We start from the raw sequence: 21434 nt of genomic DNA, 5'->3' as shown, positions 1-21434 counted from the left end.
TGGGAAAAATGATAACAGGGCTAACACTTGATATTTTCCCACAGTGTTCTCTCAGTGATCTCCCAAAGATCTCTGACTCGGGGGCTTTCTGAGCCAGAATTCTGTCTGTGTTCTTAGTAGTTCTAAATAAAAGATTTTCTCCTAACAAAAAGTTACTGGGTTTTTTTCCAAACCTACACATACAATGTAAACCTGTTTGGATCACACAATTATGGAGCATTGGGCTTTTTTGGAAATCATGCCCAAGGTTTGTTCCATTACTGCTATATTGCCAAAAAGACCTTTTCCTTTGATTTCAAAGACTCTGCTAACAGTAGCAGTGAGAGGTTGATGTTCCATTTGCCTAGATTTGGATCGGGATTTCTTCATCTTTGTTAGAACTTCTTGTTTCTTGTCTGAGAGGTGATGGAGGTTCTTGCCAGTCGTAGAAGGGCTTTACCTGAGATGCTTCCCTGCTTAAATGGCTTGTTCATCCACCAGTCAGCCTCTCCTGCTGGTTTCACTCATTCTGGATCACTAGTAAAGTCTGTTGCCTTTCAGTGGGTGGGACTTACCACAGCAGTGTTCTGCAAAGAGTGATGTGACTAACCTGCCTCGTGACTGGTTATTTTAAGTACATTTTTCTTGTACTCCAGACTTTCTGTGACCAAATTTTTTTTGATTCACTAGGTACCCAGCATGTTACTGCATGTCTTTGTGATGGTTTTATTTCTTATGGAGGATTCTGTTAGAAGTGAGGGAGCATTACAGGCCATGGTGGCTGATTTCCCTTCCTTTTAAATGCTTTTTTTATTTTAGAGGAGACATGTTGTACATCCGAAATATCTCTTCAAAATTCCCATCAACCAGATTTGTCAGAGCCAGATTTATCAGTGCCTTTCTATCTTTCTTTGTGGTACCTTGAGCCTTGTGTATCAGGGATTGAATTATACTTCATGCCCCTGGGATGAATAAGCCCTCTGTTTATATTCATGGGACCAGATATTTCAAATGATCCTGTGTCAGTGGATGTTTCCTTTGGCTTTCCAGCTGACTCTGTGTGAAGGCTATGCAGAGATGCTGGAAGGGGCAGCTGTCCATGCTAGGCTGTGTTCCAGGACCACTGAGTTGTAGCAGCCCTCTGTCACCCGAGCTCAGAGCACCCAGGGCTTTGCTGAGAAATGCACCTGTGTCTGAACTGATCAGGCAGCTATCTGGGTTTCCATCTTTGTCTCCTTCAAGCATTTCACTGATGCAGAGGCATCTGGAACCAGATAAATATTTGAAGAAAGTCTTCATTGAAAGCATGGTTTATCACTAGAACAGGCTCTCCACAGCACCAAACCTGTCAGTTCAAGGAGCGTTTGCAGGAGACTCTTTGTTCTGTGATTTATCATCATGGCTGGGCTTCGTGAACGAAGATTTGGGAAGGGCTCTACCCACATTTGTTACAAGTGCGCTGGTGATTTAGTGTTAGGTGATCCTGCAAGGAGCAGGGAGTTGGACTTAATGATCCTTATAGGTCCCTTTCAACTTGAGATATTCTCTGATTCTGTAAGAGCTTTGTTAAGCAGTCCTCAAATTGCTGCTTCAGGAAGGTTTCTAAATGCATCCGGGCAGTTGTATGCTCACTCTGTGAGTGTGCCTGTGCAGTGCAGAGTAAAGGTTACCTTCAAGTAAGTAAACTGAAGGGTTTTTTTAAACAAGCATTCCATACATACCTGCAGTTCTTATTCCTTCTCTCTGTCTCATGATCCTTCCAGTATATAGCATTATGCCTAGAGTTGGTAGCTGAAAGATAACACTAGGTATGCCTTGACTCATGTTTTCATTACCCTCCTGTGTTGTCTGTCCATTGTGGACATTGAGGCTCAAAAAAGATGAGTCTGGCCAAGAGTTGTAGAATATATATATGCCTATAGTATCGAATATGCCTGCAGATCACACCTTGAACAGCTGATATCTCTGTTCAGTGACTTCATCATGTCTGTCCTTCCTGTGTACTGCAGGAGCTTCTTGATGACAATCCAACCTGGGCACCACAGCGGAAAAGAAGTAACTGGATACTGTTTGAAACTGACTTAATCCAGCCTGGTTGGACTGTCACTGCAAAGTACCATCCTTCCACAGTCCCTTCCTGCCCCATCTTTCCCCTTTCCATCATTTGTTCCTTCCTCTCCCTAGTATATGCTTCTGCGCTTTGGTGGCTTTGCAGTTAGCTGGATTAGCTCATTGATTTTCTTAAAAACTAACCCTGAAGAAAGAAATTCATGAGTGTCCTAGACAGCAGAATGGGAAGTGAAAGAATAAGCAGTGTAGGAATGGGCACAGTTATTGATTGCACCTTTTTAAAACACATATTATTATAAGGTATTCTTCCTTGTTTAAGATTGCTGGGTATTGCCATGAAATCTGCACATCCGTGTGTTCAAATTTCTTGGGCTGTAGATCTGCTTTGCAAATGAAATTAAGTGAATGAGAACTTCAGCAAGCAAGCAAGAACTTCTGTGAGTTATCCAAGGGTGAAAGAGAACATTGCAAAGCCTTAAAGTGAGCTTTCCACATGGATGAACAAACAAGTGAACTTCTCTGCAAACTGCAGAATTTGCAGTGATCCAGCCTGTCTCCTCACCCACAAATTCTGCCTTCAGTGTGCAGCCCCATATGTTTGATTTATTTTTGATTGACATAACAATACAAGAGCCAAATGAATTAAAACTGAAGCTACGTTCTGAACTTTGACGTTTCATCACGTGCCAGCAATCCGAAGTGCTTTACCATGTTGTTCAAGAGAACACTATCATCAGCAGTAATAATAATTTCAGAGTAATTAAACTAAACTATCTCTGTGCATCTAAATAAACAAATAGATTGTGGTTCTGTAGAATGTGCGTGTGTGCCAAGTGTGAGACTTGGCTAGTTGTCGAAATTGAGATGCTTTTAATGTAGAAGCATTCTGCTTCATTTAGTATCAGCTCCCAGTGTTTGCAGCAGCTTCAGGCTTGCAAGAGACTCTGGTACCCTGGTAGGGTATTTTTTACTCCAATGTCTTTTAGATGATTTCATATAAATATAGTTTGTGATTTACCTAGTATTTTTAACTGTTTTACAGTCAGAGGTATTTAAAAGAAAAATTCTATTAGGTTGTCATTCATTGTCTTCAACCTGCTGTATCAACTGAGTAACATGTATACTGCTGACCAGTAAGAACTGTCATAAAATTCTGCATGTAAGAAATGTGTAGTTCAGAAGTGATGGACAATTGCTCTCACAAGCTGTCTTAATACTTTTTTTTTAAAATAAACTGTTGGTGTGTTTCAAAATAGAAGCTGATTTTTTTATGACTTGGTTTTTAAAGTGGATGCAAATGCAAATTGTGCAGTGTGTCTAGAGGGAGGAGGTAAGTACTCAGTTACTTTAAAGGATGAGAATTTTTGTGGTTGGGAGAATTTGTTTATGTGTGCCAGATGACTTGGGGTTGACAGAGGACCACAACTGCAGCTAGTCAGGCAAAACAGAATTCAAGTGTGAATATTCTAGGTCCTCCCCTTTAGGCATAGAAAACTAGTCAGTGCTCACCCTTGGCAGAAGTTTGCACATAAGCAAATATTAACACAGTGCAGTGAGTATTTGGAGTGGCACTGCAATGTTACAGCTTTCTCTGAGAAGGTGACAGCAGTGAAGAGCAATAGTGTGACAACCCTCTCTTCATCAGTTAGCCTCAAAGGACTTGGCAGAAAGGACTAGTTCTCCTGATTCTGCTTCTCAGATCTGGAAAGGAGGTCATGCTGTAATGGCTTGGACAGAAATGACTTATGTACATCTTATGACAGACTGTCAGTGGAACCCTTTATCCTGTTGGAAAATACTGGTTCAAGGAAAGCAGAATGCTTTGCAGAAGCATGTTGCACGTGATGAAAATTTGGTTCATGTGAAAGTGGTTTTGAGAACATTTCAGTTTTATATTTCAATATTACTTTATTTCAGTTTTGGTATGAAATTTAATAAAGACAGGGACAAAATATTTTCTTTTTTTTTCTTTTGTAGAATTTAATAAATCTGAAAGGTTTTAGGGCCTGGTTTCTTTGGTTTGGACTTCTTGAGAGTTGGGTTAATTATTTTTTTTAAGTTTCTCATAAACTCAAACTAAAATATTTTGATTTATTTTCCAAAGGAAAAACATTCACAGTTGTGAAATGAGCCTTAAAATAAACAAACAAATAAGTATACAACTCTGCTGTTAAGTTCCAGTATCATGTTCACTGTTCCTCCCCTGTTTCTTTGCTGTGGGAAGACAATAATTTATATCAGCTGTTTTTCTTGGGTTGCTATGTTTTTCCCAATGCAGCTTGTGAATCAAAAAGGGTAGAACTGGGGCTCTGCTGCCTTTGTCCTCTGAGACCCTGTCTTGCCCCACTAAATACTCAAAGCGTTCATCAGGGAGGTAACAACTATTCTCCCCTCAGTGACTGGAGTGCAGATCTGCATGGGGCTAGGTGAGAATGAGAACAAATCTTACACAATCTTACAGCACAGACCAAAGTCTGTCCAAGTAGCTGTCGCCCTGTGCAGACTGCAAAGGGACCTAGAGGTAATTTCATCTCAGTGCAAAGTTATTCCTTGTTCAGCATAGACAAAAGTGCTTAGAATCGAACTGTGGGGATGCTGGTATCTGCTCATGTTGCTTTAAAACAAGAGAGCCTTCCATACCCTGATTGCCTACTGGTAAAATGGATGATCAGTTTTGCAATAATTATTTTCAGGCAGTGCATCTATCTTACCCCCTATTTCTCTACATTTGTCTCTAAATGTGAATCATCAGCTTTTAGATGCTTTGTACTCTCTTAACTTGGTCCCTGACAACTGCTACTTTGAGAAAGGTCAGGGAAGGCAAACAGAACTTCACTTTTAACAGTGTGATTATTCTGTTTTTAAATAAATGTAATTTTTTTGCAGTATCTAATAAAAAAAAGACTGAACAAAGTGCATAACTGCAAGATTTAAAAGTTCAAATGTGGTAGGAGAGGGCTTCTTGTAGGGAGTTTGTGATTGCATTGGTGTTTGGAAGAAGTGCAGGTAGGCTTTTTTTCTCCACAGTTAATAGTATCTATAAAGAAAATAAAAATGGTTGCAAAACCTAAACATAGGTCTTTTGGTAAGGTAATGCGTTCTGCTTATAGATGGATTTTTTGCATTGGGACAGTTGTGCAGAGAGCAGAGGGATGCACGTCTTTAGAGTGCCAGAATTTATTTCTCCTCATCCAGATTTTGCATTTTTATTTTTCATTTTCAAATTTATTTCTCCTCATCCAGATTTTGCATTTTTATTTTTCGTTTTCATTTACTTTCCAGATAAATCTGGTGTCTTAATTGTGAAGATCTTAGAAATATTTGAGGAGTGTACAATACAAGTTGCCATCTGCCAGCAGCTGGAACAGTCTCCTGCTACGCTTTCACCCGAGGATGCTGTCATCAATGCAGAAGAACCAATACTCAAAGTCCTCTTTACAAGAGAGACAGCAGCTCACCTCAAGAGCAGACCACAGGATGTCATCCACATCTATCCCCCATGGTGAGTAGGAAGAAAGGGCCACACTTGCTGTAGCACTGCAGAACAAAGTGAAGTTGATAGAATTCTGGCTGCATTGTTGCAAGAAAGACCTTAGGGGGTGAGGGGGAAGTATGGCTCCCTTGTGGTCATCTGTCTTTGGCAGCTAGAGGGATTTGACAGATATCTTAAAGATAGCTCAGATAACTAAATGTGTATCATAATGCCTCTAGTGTTGCTCAGGGCTTCAGTTGTGTTTTCACTAATATTTTCGTGTTTAGAGCTCTAGGAAGGCCTGAGCAATGTCTTATCAATGATAAGGCCAATAAAGTGCATACTTTCTGGAAGCAAAGTAGTTCAGGAATGCTCATCTGTTGCTGTGAGTATGGGTATAATATTTCAGGGGAAAAGTCTGTATTAACTCTATAGCATTCGGTTCAGTTTTCAGTTCCCTGAATCCTTCTTCAGCGCAACCCTTTCTGGAATTCTTCAAAATGTTTGGTTTACATTTGTGATTTTTTTCTGAATTGGTTTACTTACCTGAATTTTAAGGGGTAGCAAAAAGTGATGAGATTTCTAGTAAAGCAGCTAGGTCAAGGGAACTTTGAAGTGGGATTATTACTTCTCTTTTCACTCTTCTCCACCCAAATGATAAAAGAGGAAATATTTTTCTTATGTATTTCAGCATTCAGTACCTGAGTTCAGCTACCTCTAGTGTTTGACCATATCCTTTTGCAAAATACTTTTTCCTGTTTTGCAAAGGCCTGTATCTGGTTTTTATCCTCATTGATAGCTGCAAATCTTTTTTGAGTTCCCCAATTTGTAATCTTTTGCTTCTAAAATGTTGTTTAACTCTTTTTGGATGCAATTCAAAAATTAAGGGAAGATACTTAATTTGTGGTTTATAATGGCTACAGATACAACTATTGATAGTTTAGATATAAATAGATCAGTAGTGAAGGGAAATACAGTTTAATTCCTAGTCTGATATGATTATAAGTCACTGCTGGTTTTTTTCCTTCCTCCCACCTTAAGGCATTTAGTTCTAATTTACCTTTTTCTACAACAAGCTTCTTTTTATGCTTTACATTTGCTTTTGTTTGCCTCTGTTTTCTTCTTGTTTCTTGCTCTTACAAGCTTCTTAGTTCTGTTTTTCTCTTCAGGTTTCCTCTGATGTTTTTAAACCTCAAGTCATTGTATTTATGCTGCTTTGTCCTTCTATGTAGACCTTAAGCTACACAAAGATTTTTGTACCAGAAAAAGTGTTTTAGTTAGAGTATGATTCAACTTCTTGTTTTTCTCCTTTTTTCTTTTCCTGAACAGTTACTGTAGTATACTTAGCATGTGTAAGTCTCGGACTGCTCCAACTTGTTTCACATCTGCTCTGGGAAGATGTAAATCTGCACTGATACAATTCTTTCCAGACTACAAACATCTGCAACTGTACTTGTGTAGTCTTCTCATTGTTTAAATTCAAAGATGTTCTGGACATAAAATTAATTCCTATATGTATGTAAACTGAGATTTCTTGAGAAAATTTCATAGCTGTCTGTCTTTCCAGAAATACCACCTTTTATTTACTTTTTAATTTTTTTTTAATTATTATTATTATTTTAGGGGGATCTGCTTTTCATGTAGGCAAAGAGTTATTTCATGAAACCAGAATATTTGGACAGGGGATACATCAGAGTTGCTCTCCTTACCTATATGACTCTCAAGGCACTTTTATAAAGAAATCATTTAGTAGTGGAAAAACTGCATTATACCTCATCTTTAGTCCTATTTTCTATAATTTCGTAATTATCTTAATGTCAGTTGTCTCTTTTTTTACTCAACGAGAATTCAAAAGAAGTTGGGCTGGATACTGTTAAACTAAATCTACTGGAGGCGGAGAGGGGAGAGGGTGAGGGATGTTTTTGTTTTAGATTATAATTTGGCCCTTTTAGTTTACATTAATTGGAAATTGGACTTGTACACTTAATGAAAGTTTCCTGTATCACGGTTCCAAGCTTCTATTCTCTTAAACTCTTAAGTAAGAACTCTGAAAGCTGAAATGTAGTTTCTGTTACTCTGCATTGAATTTGTACTTCTGTTGTTCAAAACAAATACTGTTCCTGTTAAAATGCTTGTCTGTCAATTCAAATGTGTGACTAGTGTAAAAACAAATTAACTAAATCCAACCCTGACATGTTGAAATAAGCATATTTATGTGTCTCATTGATATCACCAGTCAGAAGCAAAAGGGAACAAAAAAAAGTAAGTGCAAGGGGAGACAATATTTGAATGACCTGCATGGTTTTGGGACATATAGCACACTGTGTGTCATTGTCCTGTATTTTGAGATACTTGTATGGTAAGATAGAATAGGATGAGATGGGGTGTTTTGTAAGTAGTCTGCTTCTAGTCCTGTAAAGTAGTGTCCTGAGAGCAAAATTTCCCATTATCTTTAAAGTAAAACCCCAGAATTACATTCTGACTTTGCTTTTTGCTCTATGACCAGGCAGCCAAGTGAGTAAAATGTGGACGCACAGGCTGCTGGCTTCTGTATGTGACTGTGAGTAAACTTTGAATGCATTGTTTTGGAGCCTTTGTAAAATTAGACTTTGCTTTTGTAACTGTATGTGCTGTGAATTCAGTGCACAGCTTGGTATGTGAAACATCTCTAGCAGTAGACTTACATAAGTACTTTAGGAAGCAGTGTTTAGAGATGTGTTGATATACTTGTTGGTATTTGTTTGTATATGGAGTCCCATGAAACTTCAGTACTACAAGCAGTACAATACAAGCAATTTAATTTAAAAAATAAAATATTGACAGGGAGCTGCTTATAATAGTCTTACTAACCTGGACATTTGCTCATGAGAGACATCCCACTGGCTTTTAGAGAATCTTTATGTCAGAGCAAGAATTTGCAGGACTGAACCCAGATTTCTTTATAACTAGATATGAATTTCTTCAGATCTAGTGTCTTAAGAAACATATTTACAATCTTGAATGAAAGGTATTTGATGTGAGAGCTGTCATTTGCTATAGGGAAAACAAGTCCATTAGGGTGATTAATTCTTTCAAACCAGAGTGTGTGGTGGAGGACAGAGCTCAGCTGCCTGGCCACTGAGACATCTGATGGGAACCTGCTCTGATCTTGAGGCTATATGGAAGTATTAGTGCAGTGTTGTATCTAAATAAGGTCTATTAACTTGGACACATCACATGAAGACGGTTGTGTGGTTTGGGCTGGAGCTGGTTTGTGTCTGGCCAGCCAGGAACACAGCAGGCAAAAGAGCTCAGCCCTGCCTGCCCCTGCCTGCGTAGGCTTGCCTTGGGTTGTCTTTGCAGTACCTGAGCAATTCCTTGGATTAAGATTTCAAATGAACACCTCATAATTTTTTACAAACCAAATCTGAATCACTAAGTGTTTTTAACAGTTGGAAAAGAAAAAGTTTGTTACTGAGTTTAATTAAATTGATTACTAAGTCTGTATTCACTTTACAGAAATACATATCCAGCAAAAAGTAAAGACTGTTACTGCAAAGACATGAGAGAACGGGAACAAAGGCTTCCACTGTTTTATTGGTGATGCTTTTATGGCTTCAACTTATCTGGGTTTTTTTGTTTGTTTAATTTTAAAAATTATAATTTACCATACCTAACAGAAAGCAATAAGAGTTGGCATCTTTAGAGACTTCAGGATTCATTTTACTGCTGACAGCAAGGCTTGGGGATAGACAGTTTCCTTTAGATACTCCTGCCTCCTGCTCATAGATATGCCTACTGTTGAATATTCAAGATAAATTAATGTGAAGAAAATGGTGCTGATTAGAATCCTTTTCCTTGCCATTAAATTTAACAACTTTGAAAAGTTTTTCATGTATTTCTGAAGTTAAACCACTAAATGTATGTGATATTAATAGAGTTCTCGGCCATAGCAGTATAAACCACAGATCACGTTTGATTTGGAGAGGCTCAGAGATTGATCCATTCCTATTGAATGTGAATGTCTGGTATGAAGCCTTTAGTTCAGGAGGTTCACATGGTGCTGATAACTGGAGGCTGAGATAGCATAAAGGGGACAGAACTGCTTTGTGTTCTGTTCTTACACTGCCTGTAAACACTGCAGAAGACAGGCTCCTTGGCTGGATAGTCGCTATTCCCTGTGCAACTTCTCCGAGACAGTTTATTTTAAGAACTCAGTATGGCAAGTATATAAAACACTTAAATCTGTGACATCAACAAGCAACTTCAAAGTTGTTCTTTAGTTTCTCTTAACCTGTGAAACCACAGGGAGTCATAATTACTCAGCTTTGAAAGTGTTCCAGTGCCCGGAGAAAGTGTTTAATGGAGACTTTTCATTTCTATTTGCATAGCACTAAATTTGGTTTCTTCTCAGTGAGATTTAGAAGAGTTTGAATTATTTACTGCCAAGAAGTGCTCCTACAAAACATTGCTGCAGAGCAGCTGATGTACAGGAATGAAACCTTATATCTCAAGTCCTTTAATGTAGGCCCATGATGGAAGTTGCTGTAGAAACATTCAAGGAAGCTCTGAGCAAATTCATGTACAAGAAGCAATCTGGCTTTGTGGATTTAGGTATTCTTCTACTTTAGAATTATCCTGGGTATGCTGTAGACTGTTTTGTTGATTCAACAGCAGGATTTATGATAAATGGATATATTACTGTGATTTTTGTGTTGTCTTAATTAATACACTGTCTTACATTGCATAGTCTTACATCATCCGTGTGAGCAACAACAGGACCAACACAGGACACTAACATGAAGTAGGTGTTTTGAGCTAGCATGGCTCACGTTAAAGAGTGTTTGGCTTCCATTTGATGAAGATAGAGACTTTTTATCACTGTTGTCTCACCAAACAAGGGAAGCGTGTAAGAACATTGTTACAGAATACCTATCACAAGAAAGATCATGTGAAAGCAGGATCTATGCTTCACATATTAATGAAGTGCAGAAATGACCTCCTGCTGCTCTGTAAGGAAAGCATCTATCTCCTTTAAAATTTTCTAGTTCCATAAAGGTAAAATACAAGTATGAATTAAATTCATGTTTAGAACATCTTTTGCATACATTCAGTTTCTCTGGTTACTCCGCAGAGAGGTTCCTTCTTTGAATGCTTGGTAGATCAGTTTTGTCCAAATGATCAGTGTTCACCATCTTCCTCTGATGAAATCTAGGCACTTCTGTATACACATATAAATATTCAAATGGATGGAAAAGAGGGGGAGAAAAGATCACCAGTCAGATCCCTCCCATCAGGAAAGATGTTGGCTCTGCCTTAACATCTTCAAAGAAAGAATGTAACAATAGCAGAGCGGGAGAACCCTGATAAGAGGGATGAGACTCACTCAGAAGATAAAATTCTACAAAACTTCAGAGCTGTAAAGCCAGTGTGGGCACTATTTCTAAAGTACATATGGGAATGGCCTTAGAGCCAAAGATCAGATCATATCATCTGATTGGAATTGCTTCTCAGAGATCATGCAGTTGTGAAAATTGAAGCTTTCAGAAGAAGCTGAAAGAGCTACAGGTTTTTTTGCAAGTGTTTATTTTGTATTTTGCTAGGATATAACTTTCCTAATGCAATCACTTCAAATGGGATGAGTTGTCTTTAGAGAACAGGAATACATATACTTTCTATAAACTGAAAGCTATCCCTAGCAAGCTTTTAATATAATTTCTTCAATGCTTCTGTTGCTTTGTCTTTTTTGAAAAGGTAATCCTTAGGATTTTACTCATTTTGCTCTTCTAAAAAGTTTTGGGGTTTTTTTCTATCCTCTCACGTAAAGGGAGAAAGTTGTATCTGTAGAGCTGCTTAGGTATATGCTATTTTACGTCTCTAGAACTAAAGAGATGAAGCCAGTAATATTATTTGTGTTTGTTTACTTTGCATGTAGAAAATTGAAACACAATTTCTTACTAATCAAATCAATGAATAGTGATGTTCCTTCGTAGGTGGATGACATAATTGGAAAAACACAGAATTACACAGCTTTGATTCCAAGAGGAGAACAAGTAATTTTTGCCATTTCTGTGATGTGCCACAACCACCTGAAGGAACAGATACCTGGTATTTCGGATGTGGGCTATGTCTAATAAACATAGTAACATGATCACACTTTTACAGTGAGAGACGTGTTTATTTTTACAGCTATGACACGGATAGATGTATTATATGAATGCCATATACAAAATATTAGTACCCTGAAGAACAAAGATTAAAAACTGCTCTCTGTAAAAGGGGTTTTCCACAGAGAAAAGAATGGAATCACGTTTGGGGAAGATAGCCTCAAGATTGTAGATACAGAGTTCTGTAGAAGATTAAAACTGGATTTTGAAACATGACTGCCTGTCTCTGGGCTAATAGCTGATGGTATCTTGACACAATGAAAAAGGGGAATTTCCACTGTACTGTATCAATGAAGTGCGAGGTTTTGTTGATACACTTGTTTGCTTTCAGCCAAATCAGAAGGGTCAGAAGCGAGTGGTGTGTTTGCAAAGCAGCAGCTTGGTTTTTAAATCATGGTTGAAACGCATTGTTGTCGGCACAAAAGCTTCCATCGGGGTATTATGCGTCTCCCTGCCCAGATGTGTGTCTGAACTGGGGACATGCAGTCAGTTGTTGTGCTCCTGGCTCACACTAGCGCCACAGGCTACCCCGGCAGCCTGCACGGAGCTTGCCTAAAAGGGACACTGTGTGTTCTCAGGAGGTAATTCTGTGCTCTGGAGGGAGTGTCCACCAGCATGACTCTCTCCAATATGGGCTGTTTTGCTTGTAAGAATAAAGGAGTTGTAGAAAAGAGGCAGTGAATGTGAATAACCTGTTTTATACTAAGGGTGTGTTTTTCTGCATTTTTGTTAAATAATAGATACCATCCAAGTTGGATCCTACTGGAATGATTGTAGTGTCCGGTTAATGGGAAAAATCTGAATCACCTCACTGCGGTGCTTACATGTTGAGGAATTAGCATACATTTGAGTCCATGACTTTTAAGAACAGAAGAGGGAAATTATGGTTTTGAACATCCATTCTTTATAGTCAGTGATGCTGTTTATATTTGAATTCTTAAATTACTGGAAAAAAACATTCAGTGAGAATGAAAATGTCTTATAATATTCACAAAATATTCTTATCCTGAAAAATCTAATATTGCTTTGTTTTGTTTTTTAATGAAAGGTCTGTACTTGAAACTTTCCAGCTTTTATAAGTGAGGAAATTCCAAGCATTTTGTAGTGACAGATACTGTTAGTGGGTAGTTGTCCACTGACGTCAAAAACAGAGGATGGTGAACAGCTTTGTTCAAGTCAACGAAAAATGTACGGTCTTGGATAAACTCTGTGTTAGCAACGGAGCTATCAATGATATATGAGCAGCTTCACATGAGTTCCCATGTGTATTCAATCCAATGCTAAATTCCAGATCTTGTTTAATGAGCAACTGATGGAGCCAAGACCTGGCACTGCAGTCTGCTTTATCCAGTCATGAAGGAAAAACAAGCTAAATAAGTTCAGATGAACAAGTTCAGAATTACTGCAGGGTTATTAAAAAGTTGTGATTTGTATTCCTCTGCTAATGTTTATGACTAACACATTTGGGACGTGTAAAACAATACTTAATTTGTAAAAAAACTATGTGCCAAAATTCCTGGAGTAGTTTAACCACTAAAGAGCGAGTTTTGATTGTGTGAATGGGTTTGTTTAAATATTTAAGATTATCACTAATCAGCTAATTTTTTTTTTAAATTTACATTTTGAAAAATTATGGTTTCTGCTTGTTGGATTGCTGTCACTTTGTGAAATAAAATGTATTTCCATAGCTCATCATGGAGAATCAATTTTCAAGTTCACCTCTTTATTTATCAGGTGTGATTTGCTACTATAATGGTAGGTGTGTAGCTAGAGTAAGATTTTTACATGCAGTTCTGTATGCAGTTTGAATATGCTGGATATTTTTTACTACAGTGGGTTTTTGTGCTGAGGATGCTGGTGTCCTTAGGCAATTTTGTGTGGGCAAAGAGATGGATAAAGTGTGAGTTTGCCAGATTGTCCTGTCTGGTGATTCCTTACGACATGAAAGTATACTTTCTCAGACTCCTGCTCCTGAATGTGATATTAAGTGTAGGTAAGCAACAGTTAATTACTGTACTCCTGGCAGAAATAATAAATAAACCCCCAAGTATTTCAAAAGGGGAATGTTGCCTTAAAATATTTAAAAGATTTGGAATGTTGCTACCCAAAATGCAGTATTTAAAATATCTCAACTATCCTGGGGGGTGGGGGCACAGGTCGGGGAAGTGAAGGGGGAGAAAAATTTTGCTGTTCCTTCTACCAGGCAGATTACTTTTCTTTCAGTAAAAGCTCATGGAAAAAATGCCCGTGGTTTCATGTATTTTTGGCAGAAGAATGTACTTTGGTATATGAAACAGTTCAGCTGTGAAACATTCAGTGCAGCCTTTTGTGTGTTTGATAAAGCTTCTCTTCCTACAGTCTTCTGAGTCAACATTAACTGTGCAGATTGCAATGTATTACTTCTCCCTGACTGGTAGGCTCCTTTGACAGCTTCCTGAGATGTCTTGAAAAAAATATTCCTCTAGTGAGTGTCCCAGTACAGCTTTCTGGAACACCGAGTTTCTCCCAGCAGAAGTATCGGAACAGTATCTATAACATTCCAAGTAGTGTACAACCATTAATTTTACCTTTGAGAGATTCACTGTGTGTTTGGAAAGCCAAATCACTGATGTGGCTCCAAAAAAAAAAATCATACTTGGCAGTATGTGGAAAGGACATTTGTTGTGTGTATGGTTTTTTTCGGGTTTGGTTGTTTTTTCCCTTTCTTTAACCTCATTGGACTTCTGAAATTTTATCTGTCGTCTCTCTCCTTGATAAAAGAGTTAAAGATAAAGAAACCTAGAGAACACTTCTGTGGATGTTTTTTGTCTTGATGGTTATCTTCCCCTTTCTTAAGTCTTGGATTTATTTTTTTTTTTAACAAGTGGTGCATATTTGCTGTAGAGCAGATTATGCAAAGCCCATCATCATAATCTTCCTGGGAAACACTGTCCATAGTCTCTTGTCCTTGGCTGGCTGGTGTAAAAAAGGAGACTGCAAGTCCACCTTGATGCTGCTGCTGCTGCTGTTCACAGCATGTCTGTTAGGGCAGAACCAAGTCTGTCAGCTTGTTCAGCTCTAATACCTTGTAACTTGAACTGAGGCTGTGAAGAAATACCCCTGTCGCCATCTCTGAGGTATTGTTGGGACAGATGTTGAAGATCATAGCTACTCTGAAAAAAAGCTGGCAGAATATCTACAGTGCTATGTGCACATACTGAAAGCACTGAACTTGAGAACACTTTAGATTCAGTATAAAACCATAAATTATATTGATTGTATTTGTGTTTTCATTTGTCTTCCCAGCATGGCACAGCATGTCTCTCTTTTGTGTTTCCCAAAAACAAATTGCTCCTCCAAGCTGAGGTTCATTTTTTTAGAAAGTGGGCACTGCAACTATGTGAGATTTGTACATTGCATTTGTGCCTTAGCAAATACTGCTTGTCTTCTGGTTCCCTGAGCTTGTCATAAATATTAATTTAATAGGGCTGGTACTATTTTATGCATTGTGAATGTACAGATTGAGGAAGAGATAAATTTTATTGATATGGGCTACTGCTGGAACTTACATGGTTTGTAGGCTTAAAGGAGCCCAGATTTACAGTATATGTATATCATAATTGTTATTCAAATTATTTGAAGACTTTTTGTATAGAATAGGATAGTTCTTTATTATATTCCCAAGTATTTCTTACCTTCTGTGTCTTACACAAAAAAAAAATAAATTGCCTAGTATTTCCTTTGTCTTTTAGCAGTCTCCTTTGGCTTAGAGTTTGAGAAGTTCTGCATGAGGTGACTGTTTAATTTTGATGGGAGATATTTGACTCTAGGAGTTTGCTTTTGAATCTTGCTGTATAGCAGGGAGCTGTTTGCTAGCTATACTCAAAACCAAACCCATTTTAAAAACAAACATCAGCATACCACAATATCAACTTCTAGAACAGTCCACCTAAGTATTGAGAATTGCCTTTGGTTGCAGGTCAGTTCAGTTTCCTGATTGTGGAGGACTGCTGCTCAGGAAGGGATGGAATCCTATTAGGTTTACTGGTTACCCTGAAATTGCCCTTAGCACCAGCTCAGCTTAGAGGAGAAAACAAGGGGAAGAAGTTATTTCCACAACCTAAATATAAATGGCACTTCTTTTTTTTTGAGGGGGGGGGGGGGGGGGACACAAGGGGGAGGAGCAACTTTTATATCTATGTATTTTTTAAATTAGACTATTTATAAAAGTATTCCCTTCCTGTGTGTTCCAGTTGTTCATGGGTTGGGATCCTTTACCTGTGATCACAAATCTTGTTCTTAGGCAAAGCCCACATATTGAAAACCACCTTTCTGGAAGATGTCTGAGATTTGGAAAGGTGTGTAATCTTACATGTAAGGCCCTTCTATGCCTATTTAGATTAAACATCCATTTTCTAAATTAATATAGGTATTACTTGTTTGCAGTGTTGACTTTTTCGAAGCTTTTCTTGGAAAGACCTTTCCTATCCCACATGATCAGTTGCTTTGGAGTACTTCAACTATGTCTAAGTAGAGCCATTTTCCATCCAGAATGTGGACTATATGTTCTAGTTAATATATTGAATTTATTATTAGTTGTAGTTTGTTTAACTGCTATCATAATGCTACTGCTTTATTAACTATACATGGACTGTGGACGACTGGGAGGAAAATACTCCCTGCAAGCTGGCAAGACAAAATCCAACCTTTTAATGTATAATCTTATCAGATGTTAAAACTTGTGCAAAATGCATATATTGGCATTTGTAAAGCCTCCATTAGGAACATGTGGAAGCCAGGGTAGTACATGTAGTTTGTTACCACTCTTGAGTGAAACTGGGCACGTTGGTAACTGAATGCATTGGGGATGGAGTCTGGAATGAGATGCCCTCAGGTCTAGGCATAGGGAGAGCGAAACTCTCCTCCCCTTAACTTCTGCTTTGACTTTCCTCAGCTTCCTGAGCTATTTTGGATTTGACACGAGCAGTCATGCTGGCAATGCATTCAACACTATATTTTATGTGTGGCGAAGAATGAGTTCCCTCTGTTGCGTTTCCCTTCTGTGTGCCGCGCTCCTTATCCCTCCGTTGTATCAGACCGGTGGTTCTTGGGACTATGCTGTACTCTGCATCAATTCAATCACAGAAAATAAAATATTGTAAGTCAGCAGTGTGGCTGCGCAGCGCGGCGGGGGGGAAACACCTTCCTGAGCAGCATTTGCACAGCAGTCCCCCTGCACAGGTCCGTGCCCTTCCAGGCGGCTGCGGAAGGTGGCAATGTTGTCATCAGGAGCCCAGGTAAAGCTGGTCTCGGGTGGCAGGTCTGTCCGAGACAGCTGCCGCGCCTGTTTGTCCGCAGAAGGGGGATTTGTTCGGGTTCGTGCGCCATCCACTTTGGCGCAGCTTGTAATAACTCGGTGCGTTATCGCTGCTGAATGTGGGGATGCACGTTGAGAGTCACAGCACTGCTCACACAACTTTTTTTCTCTGCAGCACCTCTCCGTGCTGGCTGCCATTGAATTTGCACGCTGACAGCCATCCCCCACCCGGGAGAGCGAAACTGATCTCTTTAAGTGAAGTTTCATTTCTGCAAAATACTCGTAAATGTTTCTGAAACCCAGTGTCATTTTCTGCCTCCTCCCCTGGGATATTTACAAACTTTGCTTTGAATTGAGCTTGCCAGGGGAGAAACCGAGAACTTCCCTGCATGCCACAGTTCTGTTAAGAGCTACCTCCTGGCTCTGACAGGCTTTTAACCTGTTGAAAGCCTAACAGACCTGTTCCTGGGTTTGGTGGGGATGTTTTTCTTTTCATATTTCCACTAACTACTTGAATTTTTAACTTCCTCAAATGATCCTCTCAAAGACTGTTGTGGCTTGTGATTTTTAATATTTTATTCTGTCTAATGCTAATTCTCCACCCTCGAGGGAAAGTACAAAAGTTTTTGGTTTTTGTTACCCCATTCCTTTCCTCTTGACTCTCTTGATTCTGCTCTGGTAAATCCATCATTGATTTTAAATTATCATGGAACCTTTCAACATATTTAATTACTGGGTTCACCTCTTATTCCTTACCAAGCCTCTCTGATAAGATGTAATAGATTTTATCCATTTAGGAGGTCAAATGGGTAAAAAAAATAAAATATTCTTCATATACTTTACGGTAAGCAGAGAGCAAATTGGATGACATTACCTTGTAATCCCCCACCTTCCTACTTAACTTTATTTGCAACACAGATGACAATTTTGTTGGACTTCTTATCTAGTTACTTGTTTTTCATAAGGTAGGAAGGCAGAGGTAATGTACCTAATACTTCCGAGACTTTAAATAATCAATCTGTGAAGTTGTGTGTATGTGTCCCCCTTCCTGGCTGGTGTATTGGGTATGCCACTCCCTACATTAAATAGACACTGAAGGTTTCTAATACTGCTTTGGTCTCTTTTAAACAAAGATTGTTTGCTGGGTACCAAAATCTGTTTCTATGTGGATACTTTGCCTACCACCACTCTTTATTGTACAAATGCTCCAGTAGTTGTCCATGAGAACCATAGATAATGACTCCTTAGTACTAAAAAAAATTAAAGACAGGCCTTCAGAAACCAGTTGGGATTTTGAGAAGTTTGGCAGCATCTGCTACATCCTGTCTCTCCAAATCAAATGACAAGCCAGCAAAAGCTTTCTGTTTTGCTGTGCTGTGTGGAAGAATTTTGCTTTTCAAAATTTAAACTGGAAAACAATCATCTCCAATTCCAAAGAGGAAACAATTTAAGATATGGTGGATTATTACCACTGTAATTTTTGTAATTATTTCTTTTTGTAGTAATTGCAGTAACAATCTTCCTGCTTTAGGAATAAAGTTAAATACTTCACCTTGGGACTTTCTTTAAACACTGCTAAATAATGCGGTCTTACACTGTTGTGATGATAATTTGGCTGAGGCAAAAGCTTTGTGATCATAAAATTTTCACATTAAAGGAAATAGATGCTACATGCAAATATTAAACATGGAAATAAACACATTTAGAATTTTGTTTTCTCTTTTCAAACCAAAGAGAAAGAAGAGACTTCCCTGTGATTTCAGAGTATTGTTAACAAGCCCCCATAGCTATTAGGAGCCTAAAACAGTAAACAGCTTAGTAACGACATAATTATATTAATAAACTTAACATCAAAATGATTCTACAAATTTATGTACAGATGGTTCCATTTTACATGACAAAAGAATTTTTCTGAAGTGCATTTGCCTAAAATAAAGGTTTTAATGGAACAGTGTGATGATTTGACCTCATCTCTGCAAATCCTTTTTTTGAATGCAAACATGAATACCAGGGTAATTAACTGGGTAATTTACCCAAGCAGACAAAGTTCAAGTTCTGTAGGTAGGCACTGCTTTAAGTGCAGTTGGCATGCTGTCTCCTGCATGCTGATGGGCTCTTGCTCAAGTGCATATTGGCCTTAGTCTCTTAGTGCTAAGTCTCTTAGTCCTAGGGATAGTTCACCCTCAGGAAGTTTGGTTTAGATAAGTATCTGAATTTTTTTGGGTACCGAAATCTGGAATGCAGCAGCAAAATCTGATGAGCACAGGCTCTCATACCTGAGTCAGCAACAGGGCTGGATCCACTCCCGTTGTTCAGCACTTCCACTGCCAGGTCCAGCCAGCAGCAGAAAACAGAGACACGTGAAAATTAAAACCAGAGGGAAGAGGAGGGACTGTACTTCAAAAAAGTATGGACAGGCTTCAAAACAGAGTTTGTGTAGGTTGTGTGCAAAAGTGAGGAGCTGTGAAGGAATTGACACTTTCTTCCAGTACAGCCTTCCAAAACTTCAGGGGCAGTTTGGTTCTCAGGAGGCTCTGCTTTTAGCCCTTTGTAGGCAGGGCTATGCATCATTAGCAGCTGGTGTCTAGGCTGTTTCACTTACCAGATGTAAAAGTGAGCTATGAAATTAAGGAGGTTTTTTTCCCTGCTTCTGATCCTTTGCAGTTAACAGTATTTCAGGTGTCACAGAGCATGCTGATATCAATTGACATTTTAGTCTTGATGAAAAAATTATCCACTCAAATGGCAGTCTAAGCAAGAAAGGTATAGAAAAGTAACCAGGAAAAGACAATTGATGTGTTTTTCTCTGGTCATTAACTCAATTTTCTGATCTCTTTTCCTCTGCACTCATTGTTTTCTAAAGCTACTCATGAATTAATCCCTTTTCTGTAAGTTCAAGGAAAGAAAGATGCTTCTCCCGCTAGAACTTATGTAAACTGCTGTGGTTCTGCCACAGCAAATATCTATCACTGTGTTACTCTGTGTACATTTTTGATGAAAAAGAATCTTTTAATAAAGAATTTTTAGTCTTCGGAGACTGAATTTCCAAGCTAGTGTCTACTTCATCTGTGGAGGTCAAATCACTCGCCAGACTTTGCCAGGAGAAAGTTGGCTATGACTGAATGGTAGTGCATGCTTGGGACAAGGCTCCTGAGTTACAGGTTCTTGGGGCAGCCTCCTGAAACACGCCTGAAGATTAATTCTGTGTACCATGCATAGAAGGAAGTTCTCACTGTGATTTCTTTTATGCTTTTGGCATCCCAATGTTATTCCTGGTGATAAAAGAATAATAGAATGAATAAGCAGCTAAAACACAAGAGGAAGGGAAGCTGAGAACACACCCCAGTTCTCATCACCTCTACACTGTGCCTGTTCTAATCCCCCTCCAAACCTCAGTACTAGGGATTAAATAGTCAAACATTTTTAAATTTTCATCCTTCAGAAATTCTAATGTCTACTTTTCAGAAATGACCTAGTATGATTTGCATGTGTTTACATTTTGATAAGATGAAATTACTGAGAAAAAATCCGAAGGGGGAAAAAAGGAGAATTTTTAAATACCTAATATATAGCTGCAAAAACCTTGCGTATATCTATCTCTACATGTACTATAAAATAGAAAATGGAGAAAAAATGTCTAGAACCAAAAGGTGTATAGTATTCTTCAGTTGCTACAGGGCCATCTTAGCTTGTGCCTAATTTCAGAAGGTACTAAGGACGTTTCACTTTCTTTGCTATTTAGCTTAGGAAATTGACCAGTTCTACTGAACCACTACTTATATTTTATTTAGGGAATATAATATTTTTTTTACATTTCTTCTCTACTTCTATTTTTTTCAGTGATAGAAATGTCTTGTACTTTTTTTCTCACTTTGTTGCAAAACGTGAAAAAAGGTATTATTTTTAATAGTCATGTATACTGATGGCCGTCTGACATCAGTGAACTTCAGTTAAATTTGTATCTGTATATATAAAAGTACAAATCAGCTGGTTTTTTTAGTAGCCACTGGCTGCAACGGCTGCAGGAAGCTGACTAATGTTTTTCCAGGGCCCCATCAAATTTTATGAAATAAAATTAATGAGTCTTGTTGTCACTTTCTCAACTATACCACTTTGTTTATATGATACGTCACTTGAATATTAGTGACCTCTGAAGAAGAGAGCAAAAAAGGTGATTTGGGGTTTTAGCTGGTCAGATGTGGCCAGCTGGTGTAACCAACATTTGCAGGCTTCTCACCAGGAAAGCAGTGTGTTTACTTACCCTGTGGTTCTTCAGAGAGCAGGTTTCCTTAAAAAAGTGGTAGATGGCATGAGGTTGGCCAGAGGGCAGACACTTGTTTGACCTCTTGGTAACAAGTCCCTACATTAGGAGAAAACCCAAACCTGTTTTATTTCTTAATTTGCCACAAATGGAGTGAGAAGCTGAGGGACTGGGAGTTTTGTACTAATTTGAATCTTCATGCTTAGGACT

At 38.5% G+C, this 21434-nt stretch overlaps 1 protein-coding gene and 1 long non-coding RNA gene across 4 annotated transcripts in view; both read left to right on the top strand.

The window, feature by feature from the left end:
• Window positions 1-21434, top strand: part of SPIDR (scaffold protein involved in DNA repair) — a 204883-nt gene that overhangs the window by 77377 nt on the left and 106072 nt on the right. For all 3 annotated transcript variants that reach the window (XR_005562955.1, XM_027713788.2, XM_027713778.2), the window contains exon 8: window positions 5332-5551. Coding sequence is in view for 2 of the 3 variants with exons in the window: in XM_027713788.2 (XP_027569589.1) it covers window positions 5332-5551 (220 nt within the window). In the remaining variant the exon portion in view is untranslated. The remainder of the gene's footprint in view (window positions 1-5331; window positions 5552-21434) is intronic.
• LOC120322961 lies at window positions 10113-11662 on the top strand. Its single transcript, XR_005562956.1, has 2 exons — window positions 10113-10304; window positions 11494-11662. It is a non-coding gene; the product is annotated as an uncharacterized LOC120322961 (long non-coding RNA).

Source organism: Pipra filicauda, unplaced genomic scaffold, assembly GCF_003945595.2.
Source record: "Pipra filicauda isolate LSUMZ 115617 unplaced genomic scaffold, ASM394559v2 scaffold175_size1500280_pilon, whole genome shotgun sequence".
Lineage (NCBI taxonomy): Eukaryota > Metazoa > Chordata > Aves > Passeriformes > Pipridae > Pipra > Pipra filicauda.
This window is presented reverse-complemented; position numbering and strand designations above follow the sequence as displayed.